General features: G+C 49.8%; 1 protein-coding gene across 2 annotated transcripts in view; it reads right to left on the reverse strand.

The window, feature by feature from the left end:
* Positions 1 to 24509, reverse strand: part of ATP6V0D1 (ATPase H+ transporting V0 subunit d1) — a 37938-nt gene extending 13429 nt beyond the window's left edge. The window contains exons 1-2 of one of the 2 annotated variants that reach the window (XM_090260015.1): positions 24267 to 24509; positions 1106 to 1277 (exon numbers count right to left, since the gene is read on the reverse strand). In XM_090260015.1, coding sequence (XP_090116141.1) covers positions 1106 to 1277; positions 24267 to 24396 — 302 coding nt within the window. In that variant the 5' untranslated portion in view covers positions 24397 to 24509. The remainder of the gene's footprint in view (positions 1 to 1105; positions 1278 to 24266) is intronic. The other variant, XM_090260013.1, reaches the window with a different exon arrangement.
* Between the last annotated feature and the right edge of the window lie 568 nt (positions 24510 to 25077).

A 25077-nucleotide genomic window follows, 5' to 3' on the forward strand; every position in this document is an offset into this window, starting at 1 on the left:
TTGCTCTTGAGAAAGTGGCTGCTCCTGGGGGTGGGGGGTAGGGGATATCAGGCCAGGCAGCAGAAACCTAGCCCTGTCCCTATAGGGGATGATAAGCAGGACAGGTATGTCAGGTCCCAAGGAGGAGGGTAGGGACACTGCAATCAGGGAATGGTAAAAACTAGGTGGTACCCAGAACACACACTCACACTCCACCAACTCAGAGCCCACTAATATAAGCCAGCCACTGACCACGCCTCTGCTCACCACTGTATGAGGCAACTACCTGGACAGGGGCCATCTCTTTGTCTACCAGGCCCTAGCTCATGGTTCCTGGGCCATCACTGCAAAGGAGGCTCTCTCTACCTCCCTGCTTTGCATAGGTACATCTGGCAAGCAGAGGTTGTCTTGTCCAAGTGCCCTCCCCTAGTCTGCAGGTCCCAAATCCTTTCCTCTTTCAGCATCTCCAGGAGCTTAATGGAGGCAGGGCTGCACCCAAGGGTTAGACAATGGGAAATCTGGGCAGCGAAGAGTCATAAGCATGGGAGCCTGGCCAAAACTTGGAAAGGCAACAATGTGTTTAGCCTCTCCCCCCACCAACCCCACCATCCCCTCTCCCTGAAACCCAGGGCCATGGTCAGAGATGAGGAATGGGCCTTAGCACAGACACGACCAGGACCAGAAAGCCTGAATGGTCCATCTCAAGAACCTGGCTCTTCAGAGCTCTGTCCATCCCCTGAGCTCTGACCCTGATATGGGGGTTGAGGGCCCAGTGAGTGTTCATAGTAGGTGCCGGAAGGTGAGTGAGAAAGGCTCCTATCATCCCTGGTCTCTGCACCCTAATCTCTGCAACACCAGGGGTGCAGGAGGAGGGGCTTCATCTAGCACCACAACATGGGCCACTTGCCTGCCCACCAGATTCCCAGCCAGCAGTGAAGAGCCTGGTGAACCTACTTACTCTATGAGTGGTGGCCTGGAGGTGCAGGGTTGTTGAGTGAAGAGCCAAGCCTTATACCCCAGGAGGACTCTATAGGCAGCTGGCCGAAGCCCATGCTGGGCCTGGTCCATCAGGTACAGCTGTCCTGCCCAGCTGGGGATGGGATGAGGCACTACAGGGCACACTCACGTAATGAAATCCAGGAAGCTGGCGAGTGGCTCATAGGCATGGTTCCTCATGTGGCGGAACTCCACCACCATCTTCTCCTTGAGCCGGTCATCAATGACTGACACTGTCAGTGGCGACGCCTCGTTGGCCAGGAAGTTGCCGTAGTCGGTGCTCTGCAGGTGCAGTTTCAGGTCTGAAACCCAAGGGTGGGGTGTGAGGGCTGGCCATCCTGAGTCTCTCCAGGGCCTCCAGTCCCCATCTCCACCCTGATTCTGGGGCCCAGCCTCTCTCCTAGAGTTGTGTTCTGCTGCTACCCTGACTTCCTGTCTTCACTTCCACCTCCCTGTTGGCTCAGAGCCTACTCCAAAGCAGTCAGCCAAGGCCCTGGAGATGCCCCAGACCCTTGGGCCATGAGCCAGTACACTTTCCAAGTACAGTACAGAGTCTAAGCACAAGCAGAACCATTGTTTCTCCAAATGACAAGGCTTGGGAAACCCCAACCAAAGGTGCCATTCACAAGCCTTTGCAGCCTTTCTGCATGGTGGGCTCCAGGATGACCCTAACCTGGAGCAGAATAAGACACAAGCCTTGCCTTCCAGGGCTAGCAGAGTGATCCAACCTACCTCCAGGAAGAAATAATACATATGAAATAAAGGAGAAGCTACACGCCCTGGAATTAGAGCAGAGAAGGCACCAAACTAGGACTGAGAGGAGGAGAGGGCATGCTAGGCTGGGCCACGGAAGAGGGCAGGGACAGGAAAATACAAAGGGAAACAGCCAGAAGGATAGTGTAAGGGACAAATGACCTATAGGTCACATGTGTGAGGGGGAGAGGGAGCCGAGAAAAAAGACTGACCGTTCCCTAGGAGTGGCTGGGGGCAGACAAGCCAATCCTACAGACTCCTGAACTCGTAGGGATAGGTGGGAAGAAAAAGGGAGGAAAGGATAGAGGCAGTACAGGTGAGCCCCGGGGGTCATGGCAACAACCCAGCAGTCTCCCAGGTTTGGCCTTGCTCTCCACTGCCCCAGTCTATTCTCCACACACAGCCCGGTGGTCTTAAAACACAAAGCAGACCACATCAATCGTCTGTACATCCTCACCGCAGGGCCTTTCCCTGCCCCCTGTCTGGGGAGTGAGGATTGTTCTGCTCCGCAAACACACCCTCTACAGAGGCCTCTCCTACAACCCCATCAGCCTTCACTCGCACCACTTTTCTTTGTAACACACATTCCGCCTTGCACAGCACATATAAGCTCCATGAGAGCAGGGAGTTTTGGTCACTGTGTAATCTTACAATCTAAAACACAATAGTTCTGGTGCATTCTGATACTCAGTAAATAACTGGAATAAATGAAAGACTGGGGAGAGGGTTGGTGAAGACAACAGAGGGGTTACTACTGAATTCTGAAACGGGAACACTGTGGTAGTGCTGGCATACCAAGGACAGTGGCTGAGAAGGGACCATGTGTGCGTGCATGTGTGTATGAAGGCCCAACAGCTGGGGCTAGCTTCTGCTGCAGGGGACTGCATGCTTTCTGTCCCCTGGGGAAGTTAACTGGAGGACGACAGGAACGATGAGCATTTCCACAAGCCCCCCTGACCAAAGCCTTCCTGCGTGTGTCTGTGGCCTAGCAGGCCATGCTATCCTGGGCTGCTTAAAGAGGAAGCAAGAGTAGAGCACATAACCCATCTACAGATGTGATGCCCCCCCTTCTGTATCCTATCAAGAGAAGAATGCTTCCAGCCTAGAATCAGGTGTGCTAAAGGAAAGATGGGAGAGTATGTGGAGGGGAACAGTGAGAGGGAAGGAGGACTGTGCATGCCACTGGGGTAGACCGCTTCCACCTGCATCTCTGGGTGACATCTGGGTGGCAAGCAGCTCTCAGGTTCTCTGTAGCTCCTGGGCACACACAGAGTGGACTTTAAACTCATGAAGCCTGCAGGAGGCCTTCACCATCTGTTGGCTTCACTGTAACTCTACCATTCACATCTACTTTTCTCCCATGGCCAACCAAAGGGGAACAGAACTAAAAGCAAGGTAGAACAAGCAGAAGCCCACAGCCTCCTGCTCTGTCACATAGACCCTGCTGCCTTTTTGCCCCAAATATGTGCACACTCATCTGCCATAAGCCGCTGCCCTGGGCTCTGCTTATCCTTAGCCTCACCACAGTCTGGCCAAATGCCACTTATGCCTAGAATAAAGCATGGGTGGGAGAAGGTGCTTGGCTTAGTAATGCTTCAGTTGTTGCAATACCTCATTATCCATTTGGTTGTTACAGAAAAATTCTTAACTGTCACTGGTGGTTGTTGATATAATAGTATATCAACTGTATTTTTATCTCTAGTAATGGGCTTTATGTGCTAGATGTTAATATTCTTGATACTGGGCAAGGGCACAAGTCCTTTTAAAACAAACATGGTTTACTTGCACAAAACTCATCAGCTTTGAGAGATTGTTAATGACCTTCAAGTGGTTTTTCTGGATATGAAACAAATAGTGAGGATACAAATTAGTCCCTCTTATTATAGCATTCAGTCTAATTAATTTATCAAGTCATGTCAATGCCCTGATTCATATACTTTTATCTATTAATAAACATTGTGATCCTTGACAAAAAAAGTGGGCAAGGGTTCTGACCCCGGCACAGCAAGTGCTCAAATCCCCACTAGAAGAAGCTGTGGAGCAGACAGCAGCTGGAAGCCTAGCGCGAGACCCAAAGTGGTCCACTCTTCTCCCCTTCACTCACTCAACAACCTCCCCACCGCCAATTACCCTCTCCCCTCTCCAGCCCCCATCCGACACCTGGCACTGGTCAAGTGGGAGTCAGCACCCCAACATAAGAGGGAATTAAGACCACTGTAACTGGAAACAGATGGGGCCCTGGTGAGGACTCAGCCCCTGCCAGGAAAAACCTGTATCCTGGGCCCTCCAGGCATGACCATTACACAGACTCAGAAGACAGAAGTCAGCGGGAACATGAAAGTTGACCGGAGTTCAACCGTCAGGTGTAGAGGGGCTGAGATGTGGATCAGGCCTTGGGAGTGCTGTCCATCCCCGACTCTGGTCTCCTCTCCTCCCTTACATCCCTGACCACACTCCCCCCTGGCCCAGGATGGGCCTTTCAAATATAGACTTTAGTCCCAGCAGACTTTGATCCCACAAGAGCTGGCAGAGAGGTGAGAGAGGGCATGACCTCAAAGGCAACTTAGATACTCACTGTCCACCTGCCTGATGAGCCCCTCTGGCACCACTTGTGGCGACAGCCATTCCTTGAGAAGCAGGAACGTGTGTCCTTAACCAAGAGGGGCAAAGCCAAGGGGTGGGCTCTACTTTGCATGCCTCCCCCTGGAGCTCAGGACGGGCCTTAAAGCAAACACCCCTGTGCCTTGGCTGCTTCGTTTTGCTGACGCTGCATCTGGGGAAGCCACGGCTTCCAGCACTGCTGGAAGGCAGACAGCCGGGTGGTTTCTGCTGGCGTTTGTCAGATCAGAGCAAACCCGGGAGACTCTACCGAGAATCCTGCCCAAGGCCTGAGAGTCTTCCTTACCAGGAAACTCATTTTTAAAAGTCCCCAGGGATTATGTCAAAGGGCCATTCCAGACCACTTTCCCTGGCCAAGCCTCGTGTCTCCCTGTGACCCAGGGAGAGAGGACAGCCTGCCAGCCAGGAAGGCGACTTGGATGCCTCAGCTTGGCCCACACAGGGCTTCTGAACCAGCTCTGACCCTATTCGAGAAACCTGGCGCCCAGGCTCAGTGGATGGCAGCCCCAAGCCTTTTTAGACACTCCTCAGGGCTGGGACAAGGCCCGTTAGAAACCTCCCGCCACCTCCCACCCCAGCTTCCTGCTCTCTCTGAGGGATGCAAGGAGGAGGAAGGGAGTGTGACTGGGGGGTGGGATCTGAGCACAGGAGGAGCGGCTTGGAACTTGTTAAGAGCTTCGTGGGAGACCTGGCCACCCAGCCCTGGCCCAGCCCCCGAGGGCAGCCGAGGACGCCAGGGGCTCTGGGAAGGAAGGGGCTAGTTCTGCTCTGTGCTCAGAAGCCTGACAGCCTCAGAGATGGCCCCAGAGAGCCCCAGACGTGCCTGGGCTGTGGCTGAGCAGTTCTGGTTAGCACAGACTCTGGGGACCACGTTGGTCTCCCCACATGCCCAGCTGTCTACCCAAAATCCTCCCATCTATGGCCCAGCAGCAAGAATGCCTGGGCAGCTTGGGATCTCTCACACCAAAGGCTTCCTCAGAGGCTGCCTTCTCATGTCTAAGAAGATGCTGCTGCTATCAGGAAGTTCTCTCTGCAGTCTGACCTATACCCCTCCACAAAGGAAGCTGACCAACACAGCTTCCCAGTGCCTCCAGCCTCCCCTGAGGGCCTTGGGCCTGCTCCTCAGCACCCCTCACCCCACCCAGGACCTTTCCATACCTCCTCTGCTTCCCAGTGTTGCTGTCCTGGTGTTCTTGCCCACAACTCCCTTTCCTGGCACCACCCAGGGCTCCTCACTGCCACAGTGCCCTTTTGCTGGCCTCCTGACTCACATAGTGGCTCCCTGCTCCCAAGTCTACTCTCCACACCATCATGAGAGTAAAGTACTCAAACGTGTCATTGTTACCTTTACCCAGTGGCCCCTGTGGCTCCAGAACTAGATCCCTGCCTCCTCCCCTCAGCCTAAGAAGCACCATGCCCTCAGTCCTAGCACCGCCTCAGCCTCAGACCTGGACCCCTGGGCCCTACCAGTGCTATTCGCCACCTAGGGCAACCTGCCTGTGACCTCTGCTCCAACCAAGTGCTCCAGGGAGGTCCACAGGATGCCTCCCAAAAAGAAGCTCCTGAAATGCAGGAAACAGGGCTGCTCCATCAGGCCCTGCCACAAAGGCTGAGTTGGGAGGGCACATCCCCAGCTTAGAGAGTCCCTGCCCTCCCTCTTCTACCAGGCACTACTGTCCACCTTGAGGTTGTCTGTGTCAGAGACCATTGCCCCAGTTCCAGCAGGATCCCGCTGAGCTCTCTGAAGGTGTCTGAGCAGGCTGCAGCCCTACACCCACCTGGCATGGCTCTTCCTCCCAGGGCTCCTAGTTAGGACCACACCAGATTCAAGCTGGCCCCGAGCTTCCATCTGTCCCTCCATCTCCTGGCTGCTCCTCAACCCCGGTCTTCTGGTCCAAGACCCCTCAGCAGCAGAGCACTGGCCCCAGCTGGCACCTCTGATTAACAACAGGACGGCATGAGGATCCCTAGCCTGATCTTTACTCTCTGCAGGACGAAGTGTGGGCGTGGCAGCCAGTCCCCAGCCAGGATTTGAGAGGTGGCAGCTGGGCAGTCTGACCCCTATCCACTTTCTAAAATCTTTCCCTGATCCTGCCAGCCCTGAAAGTGATCTTTCAGCCCTCCAGGGCTCCCAAAGACAGAAGGCACATGGCCTCTCTAGCCTCCACACCTCTGCAGCACCTTCCCAAGGGTCCCAGGAAGACAGGAAGGGAGGGTCTTGGCTCCATGATGTTCCAGGGGCCCAGGAGGCATGGAGGCAACCCCGGGAACAGCATACTAGGCGGGGCAGCCCCCTGCTCTAGATTCACCCACAGCCTCATGGCCCACGGAGGGACCCTACTGGCCAGCTGGCCACGGCAGACTGTGAGAGGACAGTGTGTTCCCAGACTTTACTTCTGCTTTTCCAAAGGTCACTCAACGACACTCCTGGGGAGCTCAGGGGTTTTCAGGAATTGCGGCCTGCTGAGTGAAACCAGATGTGCAAATATGCTCCCTAGAGTCTAGTGTGCCCACCCTGCCACTCCCTGCAAGGGGGAGAGGGCATTGGAGCCTATTACACCTCTCTCCTGGACCCAGGTGAGGAGTCTGCTTTGAAGGAACTGGACCTGGCTCTAGCTCTGATATTCATTCTGCCCCAGGGGCTCTCTGATGCTGCAACTTCCAGGGCTCAAAGCAGGGAAACTCAAACAGATGGACAGACATGGCCAGATGGCCAGGCTGGTGGCCCAATGGACCCAGAGCCACCCCCCTCGGCAAATGTCCTGTGCCTGAGTCTCCTCCACAGGCTCTGGGGGTGGGTGAGGTATCTTCGTATCAGCTCCAAAGCAGACGTGTACACTGGCTGCCGGGCTCTGCAGGGTGAGAGCACCACATCTGGAACTCCCAGTGTGGGAGCCATGGCATGGAAACCATTAACCCTGGGTTTACCTGGGGCCTGCAGTACAGACTTAGCATCCTCTTCACCTCCAGGGCTCTGCCAGGGCACATCACAGGCTCCCTGAAAATCTCACGCAATACCAACTAACTCTGGCTTCCAACTCTTCCTATCAAATGTCAGTTCTTCCTCCCCTCTCTCAGGAGCCATCTGCCATTCCACATGCACAGCCTTCGCTTTGCCCCTGCCCCCAACTAAGGTGCCCACGGCCTCTCTCCCTGGCCAGTAGAGGGTCCACCCATCATCCATTAGCTGGTCCATGCCACAGCCCCAGGCCCCCTCTGCAGCCCCGTCACTGGTTTCAGGATATTGCTCCTTGGGTGGCTAAGTGGGGAAGGGGAGAGAAAACCTGGGCTTTGAAGTCAGTCCCCTGGGTTCAAACCTATCCCACAGTTTGGCCCTGAGCATCTTGTGGAATGTCTCTGAACTCAGGCTCCAGGTTGGTCACCTAGTGAAAGTCCCTCTAGTGCCAGCCTCCCAGGGCACCTGCCATAGACCCTGAACAGAGGCAGCATTACACAGAGGGAACTGAGCACAGCCCACCACAGTCCATCTCTCCTAGCAGAGAGGATCGCATCCAAAGCTTCCCAATAAATACCCTCAGCCCCCATCAGGTGATCTAGGTGCTTGACTCCGGGTTGCTGCTCAGGGCTCCACAGAATGCCCCCTGCCCTTCCTTCCCATGGTCTGTCCCTCCCCTCTCCCCGGGGCTCAGCCATGTTCTCTTCCCCGTCATGAAGGCTGTGTGGGGCCTTGTGCAGCCTGGGCATACAAACACACAGACCCCACTCTGCTATCTCACGGCAAAGGAGGAAGAGAGCTGGCTTGAAATTTGGGACTCTTGCTCCCAAGCCCGCGTCTCACCTTACCTACCAGCAAGATCACATAGAGCTATGGGCAGCCCCCGGGACCTGGTCAGAGGCTAGGACCCAACTCTGCACCACCTGCTACACCCTGAGCTGCTACCCTGGGGACTGCGGGAGCAAGCAGAAGATGGTGAAGCCAAGGGCAACTTTTGCCCCATGGGAAGCCCCCAGGCCGGCGGGCCAGCCATCTCGGGAAGAACCTGGAGTCTACTGCTGGCGCAGCCACACGCAAGTTACAGGGTTTCAGTCGGTGCAAGGAAGGGCTTCTGCAGGGAAAGGACAGTAAGTTCTCCTTCCGTGGTCCCGGAACCAGCATTTCATTTCGTGCTGGAGGCATTTGCAGAAGGGGATGGGACTGATCTGCAGAGGTGGCCCCGCTAAAACTTGGGGCCAGTGGCACCGCCCACCAGCATATCAAATATAGGAATCAAATGGGTGTGTCACTCCCCATGTCCAGGAGACTGCGGGACATCTGACCCAAGTTCACCACCCTTCTCCCTGCTCCAAGACAGGTGGCAGGTGGTGGTGGAGCCACATTTAATTACCCTTATGCTCTCAAGAACACCTCGTCCCTGTGGCTGGAAGAATAAAAGCATCTCTCATATACCATGAGGAAGTCAACCCATGCAACAGTCAGGAGGGTGCCAGGTAGGTGACGGTCCCATGTGCCAAAAGGAGGGGCAGAACTGGTTGCGGCTGCACCCGGGGCAAGTTCCAAGAAGTTCTCCTCTGAGCAGAGATCCAGCGATCCATCTGGATAGCCCCTCACCAGGACACCCCTCCCTGGCCCTACAGCTCCACAGGACATATCCCAGGAGACATAGGGCTTGAAGGGCAACTTGCCTATGTGTTGCCTCAACGCAGCCCTGCCTGGGAATCAGGAGACCCAGCTGTGCCCTGGAAGGCAAGGGCCACACCTCTGCTGCTGCCCTGTACTTTGGCCTTGAGCAAGCTCTTCATTCTCCAGGTTTGACACTCCAATTACAAAACCTAGAGGTTGGAGTGGATCCGGGGTTGTGAGGAAGAGCTTCTTTTCGTTTTCCCAAAGATGTAAATATGCCTGAATGTGAGTGAGAGAGGTAAAGCGGTCCAGAGTGGCCACGTGCAAGGCAGCCCAGGGAAGGCCAGCTGTGGCAGGCAGCTGGCTCCCAGGTCTGCTGGCCCTCACCACCTAAGCAATCCTGTCTTCCCTTGATGCTGGGTATCTGTTCTACATGCGTAGACCTCTGGAGGAAGGACACTAAGGAAAGCTGGAGCTCCCTTGGATGGGGGAGGGCAGTTTTACAGCTACCAGAAGCTGTTAACAGTGAGATTATTTAAGCCAGGTCAGGCTGGATTCTGGCTACAGCATCCTGCCAGCTCCACGGTGTCTGGAGTTAAAGCTATGGAAATATTATTCCTTTTGCTTAGACTTGGGCCTCATGGATGGGCTCACAGAATCAAGCTTCGTGTGGGGCTGCAAGTCATGCTACTCCCAGCAGGAAGCCTCATTCCCTGCAACTCAGAGAAACTGGTCTGTGTAGCCTCATCCTTTCATTACCCATGACCAGCAAAGCCAATAGGCTTGAGCCATGCGGGAGGTGGCAGGAACAGGAAGCATCCAAGCTGGTCCTGCAGAGGGCCCCAGACGCCCTCACCCACCCTGTGAAAGGGCACGGCAGAACATGTGCCAGGGAAGCTGTAACATGCCACACTGAGCATGATCAGCGCTGTGGACCTAGGCCAGTCCCTAGGAGAGAGGTGGTCGCCTGCTCAGGTTGCCTCAAAGCAGCAGCTGGGTCTAAACGACAGAAGCAAGGGAGGAATGAGGGTAACATGGAGCCTGGGCCAGGCCTGAAGGGTAACACTCCGGGACCCTCACTTCCCCCAGGCTTAAACAGCCAAGGGTCAGGGAACATGGGCGTGCCACAGTCCCTGACCTGGAAGCCTTAGGGTCCTGTGTGCCAGGTCACAGGCTGTGGGTCATCCATACTCCTCCACTCCTACCCCTTTAATCTCCAAGCCAGATGCCACATGGCAAGGCAAGGGCCCCTGAAACAGGACCTCTTTCACCTAACCATCCCTTCCTGAGTCGGGGGCCAAGCACACAGAGGCCTAATCCTCAGTGAACAAATGAAGGAATAAATTGGAAAACGTAGTGATTTGCACAGGTGGAGCCAAGATGGGTGTCAGGAGGCCACAGGCAAGCCCTTGGGCCTCATCTGCACCCAGTTTCTCAGGTAAAAATAAGAAGGGCCTGGCCAGCTCTGACACTGTACCTAATCAGGCCTGGATCACACTGATTCTCTGTAACCTCAGCTCTTGAGGGTCACTCAGGTACTCGAGATGAGCCCAGAGGCCTGAGTACCCATGGAGCAGCCCTGGCAGAACAGCCAGCAGGCGCAAGAGAGGGCTGCAGAGCGTCTGAGCAGCCACCAGAGCAAGGGCAGGCAGAAAAGGCCAAGCTGCAGCAGCGGGTACACCACAGATGATGGGAAAGCCCCGTCCACCAGCCAAACACAGAGCCTTAGCTGAGGTCAAGGCCTGAAAACATTGCCTGAGTGGCTTAGGTTGGGACAAGTGCCAACAGCCAGGTCAGAGTTGGCCAGGAAAGCAGCATCCAGCACCCGGGTTAGGGCTGTTCCTCCAAGCACCACTGCCCCCTGTCATAATTCTGCCTGCCACTGCTCAGGACCACCGTGTGCACACAAGGACAACCCAGCCCTGCCCCTCAAACTGCAGGGTGAGCTGCAGGGTGCTAGATGCAGACAGGCAGAGCAGGCATCAGACTATGCAATAGCAGCCTAGCCTACTAAGTGGCCCTTCAGGGCCTTGATGTTTGTACCTCTAACAGAAGAGGAATGTCAATATTCCAGAGAAGGATAGATTTTTCTTCTAAAAAGTCATCCAAGTAGTAGTTGTTGAATGGGGCAGGAGCCAGGGAGGCCAATCAACCCCCCCCCCCAAATTGGGGTATAGGAAGAGAATTGTCAATCACTCAATAACAACCCCACTCAAGCACAATTGTGTGTAACTATAGTACCTATAGAGTTTGGGGTACCTGGTCTGCACCTCTTTCTGAGTCACTCTACATGCACGTACCTGCCACATACACCCCTACATGTCCCCCAAAGAGCTGAAGGAGATTGGGAGGAGTCTGTCCTGAGGCTGATTTTCCCTCTCCTGGAGGGACCATGGCGGCAGGACAAGAGTGCAGACCACCTGGAGAGAAGCAGTACTTCTGGGAGCCTGGAAAGCGTGGCCCTAACCCCTCGACAGCCTCAAGATTCTACCTGGTGCCCCAAGCCCCTGGTTCACGGCTAGCACACTGTGCTGCAGCTGCTGCTCTGACCCTGAGAGCTCCCAGCATGACCCAGGTGGAGGTAAATGAGGAAAGCTTGGTGGTCAAGGCAGAGGGCCTTCCCCTTCCCAACCCAGGAAGCTAAGGCACAGGGGGAGGAGAGTGGGAAGAGACGGACAGACAGGAGGAACCATGGCACGAGCCATACTTAGTCTAAGAAGGTCATCGGGAACTTGAGTGAAGGAAGTAGGGCCCCAGGAAGATACCTGGCGGGGAGAGTGGCCATAGGCAGGTGCTGAGACTCAGCTTAGCTGACTCACTGTTCCAGCCACAAGCCCTACCTCAGCTCTCTGGCAGCGGAGTGGTCCTGGTGCACCCCCTTGTGGCCAAAGGGAGGATGACGTTGTCATCCTCTAGCTCTGGGGCTCTCAACACAACCCTCCAGTTTAATCAGTGCCTCGAGCCTCCTGGTCTGCATTTCCCCCAGACCTCGACCCCTGAGGGAGTACGCTGCAGGCACCCACAGAGCCATGCAGGAATGTAACGTAAAGAACAGGGAATAGGCCCAAGGTAGACATGAATCTGGGGAAGCCAGAATGGAGATGAGGTGGGCTTGAGTCTGAGGCACAGAACTGAAGAGGATGTAAAGGAAGCGTGGGCATCCTCAGACCTCTACACTCTTGTTCTCCAGCTCAGCCAGACCCTCCCAGGTTTCCAAATTCCTTTATCCAGCTCTCTACCCCGCCTCTACTGCCGAATGCTACATCTAAAAATATCAAGTACTTAACAGTCCAGAAACAGGACATTCGAGGACATGGTACACCCCTCTAGGATGGGGGGGTGGGTGGCGGGCTCAGCTTCTCCTCCTCGGTACCTCAAAGCCCAGTACCCTGCCAATACCAATAAAGCGTTGTCACTCATCCAATCATATAAATATTCTATTGAGCATTGACTCTGGCTAGGGCATAGGCATTGTGCTGTTTAATCCTAAGAAAGTGCAACTGATTTCTGTTTCATTCTACAGGTGAGCAAATAAGCTTCAAGGCATTAAGTCACATGTTAGCATCACACAGCTAGCCAGAAAGGAAGCCATGGTCTGCCTGATGCCTGGCCTCACACAAAACTCAAAAAGTCAATTCAGAGTGGCTTCAGGGTCCTGACCCTGAGCAGGGGCAGATGAGTCACAAGAGAGACAATTACATCATGTTCATTCTTGCTGTGGACCCTCCTAACAAGCTGGAATGTATCTGGCAGCAGAGCCCAAAGCACGAGAACAGACACAAGTAAGAAAAGGGGTCTGGGGTGCTGTAGCAGGCACTCTGACCATGGCAGGAAGGGTGAGGGGATAGCCTGACAGGGGGCCAGGTACAAAACTATTGGAGGCAGACCTGGGCCCTCAGGGATGGCAGTTCTGTTCCATCTCATTTCAAGTCTACTAGCCCTAACGCAGGAACAGCTTTGCTATGTTCAGTGCATGCTGCTAAGAAAGAGGGAAAGTGAGATTAATACATTCCAGAAGTCCTTTTTGCAGAAAGTCTAAAATAAGGTGTTGGGCCCTGGGGTAGCTCAGTTGGTTAGAGCGTCATCCCAATATGTCAAGATTGCAGGTCTGATCCCCCGTCAGGGCACAGAGAAAAATCAACCAATGAATGCATAAGGAGTGGAAAACAAATCAATGCTTCTCTCCCCTGCCTTCCTCTCTCTCTAAAATAAATTAAAATAAAAAATAAAATAAAATAAAATAAAGTGTTGGGGCCTTTCCCACTCTGCCATCCAGAAACCCTGGTTATCCAGAAAGCCTTATTATCTTCAAAGGTTCTGGATGGCTGACATTTGCCTATGCACCTCAAAAGGCCGTAGGCACGAGTTCAGACACTGGCGCCACCTCAGAAACCAGGCCCAAGAAATCACTGAGTAAATCCAAGAAAAAGCATGTTATTACCCACTGGAGCAAGTTCTGACTCAACCTCCTGGGTGAAATGGGGGGTTATCAGTTCTTATGTGGACTGTTGCTATGTTGACCATAAACAGCTTCCCAGATAACATCAGGCTAAATTATATACCAGTGCAAGATGTAATCTAGTAAAGGGAATGCAGTAAGTGGGGCTGGGAAGGAGACTAAGGAAAAATAGCCAGGTGAGAGGTGAGCAAGGGAACTGCACCAGAATAGGGCATCTGAGGCCTGGGGGACATGAAGTGTCCAGCCCTGGCCTGGGCCCTCAACCACCATGTCCAGGACTCTGAGTCTTCAAGTGTCAAGAGAAGGGGCTTGATGAGGGTTCCCTAAGACTCAGGCCTGTCCCACGATGCTGCAAACCAAAATCTAGAGTCAAATTTCCAGGGTCACCAGCAGGGGTCTCAGCTTGGATGACTGCTAGGTGTATCTTCTCTTTGTTTATGTCTGTGTTCTAATTTCCCTTATTTTAGATACCTTTATCAAATGTCTTAAATTATAAAATATCTGTCTACAGTAATACCTTCAAACAGTGGAAGGGTACATAAAATAGAAGCTGAAATACTCCCCACCACCACCTCCCTAGTCTCTCTCCCCAGAGGCTGTCACTCTAAACAGCTTGATATTTATGCTTCCCATGCCCGTCCACGCGCATTCACTTGGTATTCTACTAAAATGGGAATATATTATAATAATGCTTTGCAACTTCTCACCATACAATGTATTTCTAAATCAGTCTTGCATAGTATTCCCTTGTAAGCACAGATGATGGTTTATTTAACCACACCCCTGTCGATGGATATCCCACTGATTCTAACAGGTTACTGGTACCTATAAGGCTGGCATAAACACCTCTATACATGCCATCTAATGTTAATCTAGGGGATACAATTCTGTAAGTGGGGCTATAGAGTTACACAACATATATACAAGCAATGTTAACAAGGTATTGAAAATACATCCTCCAAAGGATTCACACTGAGTCACACTTCCACCAACTTAACTTTTGGAATTTAAAAATATATATGTTTAGCTTTTTAAAAAATCACCATGCCAGTCATGCAGGAGAAGGCACGGCAGGGATCAGGAGGGGAATCCCCGGCTGTTGCTCTCCCTGTTCCACTTGCCAAATTAGGCTCCGTGCCAGGTGTCCTTGTCAGGCATGCTTGTGTCTGCTTGTGTTCACTTGGCCCACCGTGAAGGCTGCTCTCCAGTCTCCTGGCAGGACTCATGGGCAGGACTAGGCTTCTAAGGGAGGCTTGCCCTGACTGCAAGCCAACAGATGGCCGGGCGTGGGCTGAACTGCCACCAGCCAGAGTACTGATGACTTCCAGATTGGTGTCTTGAGTGCTACTTCCCCTAAGCTCCAGGCCCACAAGGCCACCTCCCTCACACACTCCGACCCAGCACATCTGAGACAGAACACCTCCTCTTCCACCACCCCATCCACATCCCTAACCCACTCTTCCTCTGGTGGTCCCCATCTGAGAAGCAGCTCCAGTCCCTTATGCGTCAGAAGCCAGACTTCTAAACCCTCTCACTCTCATATCTAATAAAAACTCGCCCAGTCCTGTGTATTTCATCCCATAGCTTGTCTGACCTCCGCACATGCTTCTCCTGCCCCAGTTCAGCCCATATGCTCTCCTGGAGAGCTGGAATAGCTGCCTGCCTCCTCCTAGATCAACCCTCCAGGGCCCCAGACCAAATTTTTAATTGCATCACATCATCACTGTCCACTCCCACAATTCCCCCTTCTTCATCCATGGAGGGATCAAGCCCAAGCTGGCTCGTGGCAGCGAGACCTCCTTCCTGCCTATCCCTAGCCTCCTCCCCTGCTCAGGGGCTCCAACCTCTTGCAGCAAGAGCAAGCTGGAGAGGAACAAACAAGGCAGCAGGTTGCCATGGTCACCACCAGTGATCCACGCCAGATCATAGGTCACAGGGCATCAGGGGTCTCTCCATGCAGGGCATTCGGAACAACACAGATCCTCAAACACCAAGGGAAAAACCTCAGGTATGTGTGGGGCCCAGCTCTCACAGCTCAGAGACTCAACCAGCTTGTTCCCTTCATTCCCCAGTTATCACCTTCAACACACCATTCTCCCAATGTCCCCTGAGCTCTTCCCTCTTGCTTGTGACCACTGGATTGTCAGGATTGTGTTATCTCTTCCTTTGGACCAGATCTGACTCTGAGGAAATTTGGATTGAGCTAAACTTGTGTTCCGTCCAAGTTGTAGTGATCTAATTTCACTAATTCAATATAGTCTCCTTTGATGAACAAAACAGAACATACAAAATGTTTTCAGGCAAGAACATAAACAGAAAATCTTAGGCAAGATATTTCCCACACATTATCCTTGATCTAACTAAAGAATGTGTGTGCCTCTCTTTTTTTGAATTATAACCCTCATCCCTCCTGAGTTGCATGTCCTTCCAAGACACCCAAACCCTTCCACGAACCAGCTGATGCATCTCTCCTCACTCAGCCCTGCATACCCCTGACATGGCCTCTACTCCCTCTTCCTGTTTCTGAAGCTCCTCTGGCACTATGCAGTTTCATGTTTCTGAGACTGCTAATGTCATTCCTTCTTCCCACCTCCTTGGCCTGGCTAATTTTTTTAAATAACAGTGTTACTGAGATATAATTCATATACCATACAATTTGCCCATTTAAGTGGTTTTTAGTATGTTCACAAAGTTGTGCAACCATCATCACAAGCAATTTGAGAACATTTCATCACCCCCAAAAGAAACCATATACCCTTTAACTGTCACTCCTTACATGCTTCTAGCGCCCCAAAATGTCCCCTGCACCTACTGTGCATTTAATGCTGCTTTGATGTCCAGCACCTTGCCCATTAGATAGGTACACTTGCCCCTAAGCAAGACCTGTGTGACATGTTTTCGTTACCTACTCCAGGCACAGCATGGCGCCTGCTTCCAAGAAGTGACAGGAAGGAATGACCATGGTGGGAGCAGCTGACTTCTCTGACGGCTCACTCGGCACCAGGCCCCGTGCTTACACTCCACTAATATTTCAAAGAGTTCCTATTAATATTCCCATTGTACAGCTGCGGATAAATGACTGGCCCGAGGTCACAAAGCCAGTAAGTGGCTGAGCTGAGATTAGCTGATCCGTGAACTCTGCTCTGCCTGGACACTGTCTCTGCCCATCCACTCCACTTACTGCCGTCAGCTCCTAGGCCCTCTCGCCTCTGTCCTCATTCAAGTTGTCAATGACCTTTGAATGGCAAAACCAAATGGAAGGCTGTCTGACTTTATTTCAATCTCTTGGCCACATCTGGCATTCATCACCTGTTCTTTCAGGTCCTCCCCTGTGGCTACCCACCTCTCAGGGGCTGCCTTTGGCCTTCTGACAGGACTATCTTTTTGCCCATCTTGTTTAACTGAAGTCCTTCCTAGGGGATGCTCTCATCTTGGGCCTCTCCTCTTCTGACTTTACACTCTCTCTTGGGGTCAATGGCCACGCTTCTACCCTGATTCCTCAAGTTGTCTCTCAAGCTCAGATCTCACACCTGATCAGCAAATATAGCCTCCAAATCACCACTCAGATGGCTCACAGATTCCTCAATCCCATCTTCTCACTCCTTCTCCAACCTGTTCTTTCGACATGCCACCATAATTTCACTCTGCACAACTGACTAAGCCAGAGGTGAGGCATTAGCCTTGACTTATTCTTCCTCAGCCTCCTTATCCAACCCTCAAATCCTATCAGTTCCTCTTCTTCAAATCCCCCCACAATGCTCCCTGACAATGCCTGAGAACAGAGAGCCATCATCTCTGCCCTGGATTACAACAAGACCATGCAAACTGTATTTCCCACTTCTAATGTGGCCCCTACCTTCAATCCACTCTCCTTTTCTTTGTTTTTGTTTTCTTGTTTTAGTGGACAAGCTTCCGGATGTTCAGTGCCAGGACCTTCTGCTCAGAGCAAAAAAAATATCCACACAAATGCCATGTTCCTCTCCTGCATCTGCCATCTGGACCAGAAGACTCTCTCCAATCCACTTTTAAAACTGCAGCTAGCCCTCACTGGTGTGGCTCAGTGGGTTGAGCGTCATTTTGCAAACTGAAAGGTTGCCTGTTTAATTCGCAGTCAGTGTGTGAGAGAGGCAACCAATTGATGTTTTCTCCCTCTCTTTCTCCCTTCCCCTCTCTAAAAATAAATAAAATCTTTTTTAAAAAATTGCAGATACATTCTAAAGTGCCAGTCCAATAGGTTTACCCTCGCAACAGCTGTACCCAAGAAAAAGCACTTCCTATGGCCTTTGCAATCCTTCAAGAGCTGATTGATCTCTGTATAACTTTCCAGTCACACCACAATTAGCAGTGAATGACTTGTCACTCCTGGAAGACACTGGCTACACTTGCATCTGCAGTTTCATGTGACTGGTGACTGGGCAAGCCCAGTCTGGAATCTCTTTCTTCTTCCCATATGAGACTGTCTCTTATGAAATAATGCTGAAATGCAGAAGGAGATGTTGTAATGAACAGAAGACAAGTGGCTCAGGACAGGGAGAGACAAAGTGTTCTGAAAGACAGCCAGCATTATCACACATGTGAGCTCTTCAGCCATGTTCCCCAAGTATCTAACTCACGGGCTCTTCCCCTCCTGAATGTTAATTATGTTTCTCTACAACAGGAAGAAGATATCCTGACTGGCCCAAGTGTCAGGTAGTGCCTCCATTCCAAATTAGGAAGCTAGCATCTGGTACCATCAGTTGAGTTGTGGCTGCATAATCCAGCAAGCTATACAATTTTCTGTATTTTCCGTGTCTTCATGTTTTCTATAGGATTCTGAGTAATAAAAGAGCTAATCCATAGAAAAATCCTAGAAACAATGACCAACCCAGTAGCAATGAGAAACCCTTGGACTTAAATTATGGTCTCCAAATACCATATTTCAATATAAACAACCAGGTCCCCTAAGAGAAATGATGATTCTAGATCTGGGTCAGGAAATGTACAGAATAAGGTTAGAACATATTGTCATCCAGAAGTAAGGAAGCTCTCAAAGTCTACAAGTTGTATCCAAAAGCATGGCAGGCTACTGAACGAGCTACCACTGTCCAAGGGTCAACGTGAACACCAATAAAGTTAAAAGACTAAAGCACAACAAATATATTAAAATCCATACCGTGTTACAACACAAAAACAGAAAGAACAAACAAACTTCATTAGCCATATTTGGAGGATGTTAGAAAACCAACTCATTATTTTGAAAGCTGGTGAATATGGAAAAGAATCAAGAATTTATCCTGCCTCTCCTATACAAACTGTATTGCAGAGTAATCAAGTAGTTACCAGGTATAAAAGTATTCAAACTAGCAACTGCAGAAGGAAATGTAGAATATCACTATTTCACAAGCTCTATTGAAATGATTATGGCAATAAATGTCAATGATTCCTTATGTCACAAAAAGAGAGACCACAACAAATTATGTGCCTCCCAATGGAAACACAAATATTACCTATTAAAAATTATTTTAAAAAATTGAATCTAATCAAGCCTTTATATCTAACTACCAATTTACAGAAAAAAACAAGGTACAGAGGAACATGTTAAACTAGACAGCAGGAATCCAATCAGCAAAATTGAGATGGAGGGAAAATCTATAAATCAAATGACCTGGCCTCTTCAATAAATAAAAGAAAAACTAACAGAGACAGGGCACCTATATATTAAAAGACCTGAGATAGCATCAACCAACTGACATGTACAGATCATATTTGTATCCTGATTGAAACAGACAAATCATATATTTTAAAATTTGAGACGGAGCAATATGAACACAAAATAAATATCTGATGACATTTACAGTTATTGTTGATTTTTTTAAAAGATAAATAACAGTATTGTGGTTATTTCTAAAAATTAGTCATGACCTTTTTCACTTTTTATTTTAAAGATTTTATTAATTTTTTTTAGAGAGGGGGGAAAGGGAGGGAGAGAGGGAGAGAAGCATGGATGTGCTGCCTCTGGCATGCCCCCAACAGGGTACTGGCCCGCAATCCAGGCATGAGCCCTGACTAGGAATCAAACCAGCGACCTTTTGGTTCACAAGTTGGCACTCAATCCACTGAGCCACACCAGCCAGGGCTAAATAAGTAAAATCTTTAAAAAACAAAATAACAATAACAGCAGCTAACAAACTGACTCAGCACTTATCATGTACCAAATTCATGCTAAATACTTTACAAGGATAATCTTGTTTAACCTTCATAACCATCACATCAGGTGCCATTATTATACCATTTTACAGATGATGAAGCTCAGGACAGAGAGGTTACATGGCCACAGAGCCATAAAGTAGTAAGCCCACATTTGTAACTGCTATGCTACACTGATCTCTAAATGTGTTTTCCTGCCCCCACTGACATCCACTCCCAGATTATGAGGGTGAAAAGAACATCATTCACTCAACTTAATAAAACCAAAAATAAAAGAGAAGAAGTGACAACTGACACCACAAAAATATAAAGGATTATAAGAAAATACTACAATTAAATGCCAACAAATTGGACAACCTGGAAGAAATGAATAAACTCCTAGAAATGTGATCGTCCTAGATTGAACCAAGAAGAAACAGATAATTTGAACAAATCAATAATTACGAAAGAAATCAAATCGGTAATCAAAAAACTCCCAACAAATAAAAGTCCTGGACCAGATGACTTCACAGGTGAATTATACCAAACATCCAAAAAACAATTAACACCTATCTTTCTCAAACTATTCCAAAACCAGCATTACCCTGATTCTAAAACCAAAGATATTACAAAAAATAAAACAAAATTATAAGCCAATATCCCTGATGAAAATAGATGCAAAAATCCTCAACAAAATATTAGCAAACCAAATTGGGCAATTAAAAAGATCATACACCATTATCAAGTGGGATTTATTCCTGGGATACAAGGTTGGTTCAGTATCTGCAAATCAATTAACATGACACACCACATAAACAAAACGAAGGATAAAAATTATATGACCATATCAACAGATGCAGAAAAAACATTTGACAAAATTCAGCATCCACTTATGCTAAAAATTCTAAGCAAAGTGGGAATAAAGGGAGCACATCTCACCACAATAAAGGCCATATATGACAAACCTGCAGCTAATATCAATGATACCCAACAATGAAAAGCTAAAAGCATTTTTCCTAAGATCAGGAACAAGACAGGGATGTCCACTTTCACCACTTCTATTCTACATAGTTTTGGAAGGCCTAGCCACAGCAATCAGACAAGAAAAAGAAATAAAAGTATCCAAATAGGAAAGAAAGAAGTAAAACTGTCCTTATTTATACAGAGAGGACCCTAAAGAGTCCACAAAAAAATATTAGGGAACTAATAGATCAATTCAGTAAAGTAGCAGGATACAAATTTAATATTCAGAAATTGGTTGCACTTCTATACAAACTATCAGAAAAAAAAATTAAAACAATCCCACCCTGATTGGTGTGGCTCAGTATATTGGGTGACGTCCTGCGAAGTGAAAGGTCAGTGGGTTGCCTGGGTTACAGGTTCGGTCCCCACTCAGGGCACATACAAGAGGCAACTGATCGATGTTTCATTCTCACATCAATGTTTCTCCCTCTCTTTCTCCCTCCCTTCCCCTCTCTCTAAAAATAAATAAATAAAATGTTTTAAAAAATAATAATATTGTAGTAACTACGTATGGTGTCAGGGGGGTGCTAGACATCACAGGGATCACTTCATAAGTTATATAAATGTTTAACCACCATGTTGTACAACTGAAACTAATATAATATTGAATGTTAACTATAATTGAAAAAAAACTTATTATACATCTCTTATCTATACATTTTTCTTACATAACAAATTAGCCTTTTACATGCCAATAAAGAACTAAAATACTATTTTAATTATTATATTAATTAAAAGCCTCACCATAATCTACTTAATTGTCTACCATTACTTATTATTTAATGATTTCTAATATTTTGTTGTATAAATAGCTTTTTACCTTAAAAAAAAGAGAACATCATTCAACAATGTATCTCAGCTCCTATATATTGAATAAATGAAAATACCAAAAGTATATGTTAAATGAATTAAAACATTAAAAGTAAGTAATACTGTATGTTTTTTCTTTGTACATTTCTGACCCACCTCCTCTTCCCCACCAGCTGGGACTCAGCTCCCAAAAGTACTCAACACATCCAGAAACATTCAGAGCTGGAAAGAACTTTTATGACCATCAAGTTTTTCTGTCCCATCAGCTCACCAAATAAGGTAGGACCTCTCCAGGTTCTTTATCCTACCTCTTAGAAGAGACAATCAAGCAAGATGGACAATGGAGCGCATATGGGCTTCAGAGATGCTAAGAAACTGAGTAGAGGTCAGTAGCAGATGCCCTGCTGGAGTGGAATCCATGGAGGAAGGCTAGGATGTGGTGGGGGTCTATATTTGCCCTAAATTGCAAAACAAGCAAACACCCTCTGACCAAGGCGCTGTACCTTCTGAGAAATGTCAAAACACCTGAAACACGTTCTGTGGAAACCTTATCACCGCAGGACACTGCTACAGATGTCACTAGGCACCACAGGCCTCCTTGGTGTTCTCCTCCCATTCTCCACTACCTTCCCCTGGGGATGGGGAGGCAAAAATATCCAGCAACAAAGGCCTGGATGCCAGACCTCTGGTGTCACTTTCAGAAGCAGAGACGGCCTTTCTGTAGAGAATAAAATGGGGTTTCTGATCACTTCTTGCTTCTGGTTATCCCCAGCCCCCAAAAGTCCTGAGCATCTCCAGCATACACAGTACCAAAAATCCCAAACTCTATTTTAAGAAACATCTAGAAAAGCAGCACAAACACCACAGGAGCTCTAATTGGGTATAAGGGACCACATTCTAGCCTATCATGGCCATAAAGAAGTTCATAGATGAGACACTACTAGGGCTGGGCCCTGAGGAATGGAAGTCACTGGGCTTCATGGGGACAAGAAGGAAGCAGAGGGAATGGCAGATGCAAATAGTACTGAAGACAAGAACTAACATTTACCCAGTGCTTGCTCTGTGTTTGGTGCTGGGCTAAGTGTTTTAAATATAATAGTGGCCATCTCACAACCTTCTGAAGTAGGCACTGTTACTATATTAGATGAAGAACCCACGGTCCAGAGAGGTTAAATAATTTGACTAAGGTAATCCAGTAATTGGCAGGGCTGGGATTCAAAGTCAGATTTGTCCAACTCCAAAGTCCACCACACTATGTGCACCAAGAACTGGGGGCATGGCTTGTGTGAAGGAAAAGAATATGCATGAAAGAGCAAGGGAATCCCTGAGTGCTGTGCTAAAGGTCTGTACGGTGGTCCACAAGGGGGCCATGTCCGGAGCAGTGTTGTAGTGGCCTCACATGTTTATGGAGGATGATGAAAGGTCTGCTGGAAAAATGGAAACCCTGTGGCCTCAGAAGCTGGGGCACAGGGGGTGCAGGTTGGGATAGGGAGGAGTCAGCAGCAAGAATGAGGAAAGCCTGTAAGAGAAACAAGTTTACCAAATGCCAGTTGGCAATCGATGGCGTTCACCCTCAGATTTAAGCCATCAGAGATCTTCCTCCAGACCCAGTCAGTCCATAAAACTCACGTTAAGTGCCAACTGTGTGCCAGGCCCTGCGCCAGACAGCCTCCCTGCTTCTCCTGCTTTTCCAATGGTGAGGGCAATCAGTTTGCTGATAGGCCCTTACAATCCAGCACCCTAAGTGCTCTCCTCCCTTCCCCACATCCTTCGCTTCCATAAGGGAGGTGAACAACCTTTTTTAAAATTACATTTATATTAAAACCATAAAACACACGATCGTGTATTTTAATTTCAATAAGTTATAAAGTTTAAAGGTATGTATTTTTGCATATTGCAAGATTTAAAAAAACTAGTTTTTAAATTGAGCTCACTTTTAACCTCAATACACTTTTTATTTGAAAATTTTCTCCAGAGGGTGACTCATCTGGTCCTCTTCCCCTTCCAGCTACCATGAGACCAGCTCAAGAGTCCACTTGGGGGTGAGGGGTGGGAACTCACATCCTAGTCACAGTGTCCTTCACTACCACCTGGAGAAGAGGGGGGAGGTGAAGACTGGAATTAGGGACATCTCTAATTCAGTAAATTTGACGCCAACTCTATCTTGGGAAGGTCCATCTCAGCTCTGCGTGCTGAGAAGGAGAACTCAGCTTCTCACAATCCTTCTGCTAAGAAACCCTATTCCGACGAGCATCCTTCAAGCTGAGGGTTTCAGTCTTACTGGCCAAATACACGTGTATGAACTTCCAGACCTGTAGGGCCACATCTTGCTCTCCCAAACACCGCCTTCAGAAGACTCTGTTCAGCCAGTGGTTCCGCGATGGAAGAAAACTAAGCGGGCTCACAGTTCCCCAGGAAGGTTCACCCCGCAGCCAACGAGAAGACACAATGATCCCAAATGCCTTGGTGTATGTACTGGGAGAGAAGTGGGGCTCTTTTCCGCTTAGTTTCCCTAGACGTTACCACCGGACACCTCACTCTGGCTACGTCAGGGTAAAGGGGCTTGCATGAGCGCACCCCGCACCGACCAACCACTCCCGGGAGACCCTCTCTGCCAAACTACATGGAGGGCATAATGGTGGAAGAGGCAACCTCAGGAGAGGCGACCGATCGCGGTTTTAAAGCCTCGCTTGCGTTTGGGCCTGGGCCATGCCGCAGCTGGAGGGTAGATCCCATTCTGGCGCATCCACCAGCCCCCGAGTTCCCAGCGAGGCCTCTCAGGTCCTTCGAAAACCCCCCCAAAGAAGTCGGAACCCTCGGACCCGGGCCAGCCCTCCTTGCCGGCCTGTCACAGCCGGGCATCCCGGCTCTGGGGCTCACCCTCGAGCGTCTCGCACTGCACCAGGTTAAGGTAGTCCGTCTGGCTGAGCACCCCGGCCTTCAGGCCGCGCACTAGTCCCTCCAAGTAGCCATTGTCCACGTTGAAGTAAAGCTCCGGAAAGAACGACATGGCTGCGGCGGGGGCTGTGGAACCCGAGAACCCCGACCGGGAGACAAGCAGCGCAACTCCAAGATCAGCTGACCAGGCCCACGCAGCCGACTGTCAAGCGCGTCAGCTGACTCGCGAGAGCATCAAATGACCACAAAGGGGAGGGGTTCTAAGCGGTGCCAGTCTTCCGGGTGGCTTCGAACCGAACGGGTGAGCGGGTGTGGGCCGGGGCAGCTCTCTAGCGCCTGCGCGCTGAGGGAAGGCGCGTGTCGGGTTCCCAGCGGGGTCGGCTGAGTGTCCCTGGCCCGCCGCGCGGTGGCGCCCGTGGCCGTGGAAATTGGATTGGGCCCTCTAGCGTTCCAGGGTCTGGTGAATCTGTTACTGTGGGGGTCATGCGGAGTAAAGTTGGGAGCTATTTATGCTTGGAAATATTCCAGACTGTTGAGTCAGCCTTCTCCGTAGGGGAGCTGAAGTATGGCATGGGCGGCCTTCGCTAGGGGTCACACATCGAGTTAGCTGCAAGCAGGCTTTGGTGCCTAATGCCTGTTCACCAGCCAGAAGTTGCAGCCTCTATCCTGCGCTGCACCCCCCACCCCTTCCTCTTATATACTATACAAGATTCTTGAGGGCTGGAGAGCACCTCTCCTCTGCTTCCCTCAACGACGCCTGGTGCCCTAAAAGCGTGCATGTAACTCAGATGAT

The sequence above is a fragment of the Furipterus horrens genome, unplaced genomic scaffold (assembly GCF_987537825.1).
Source record: "Furipterus horrens unplaced genomic scaffold, mFurHor1.1.pri manual_scaffold_13, whole genome shotgun sequence".
NCBI lineage: Eukaryota > Metazoa > Chordata > Mammalia > Chiroptera > Furipteridae > Furipterus > Furipterus horrens.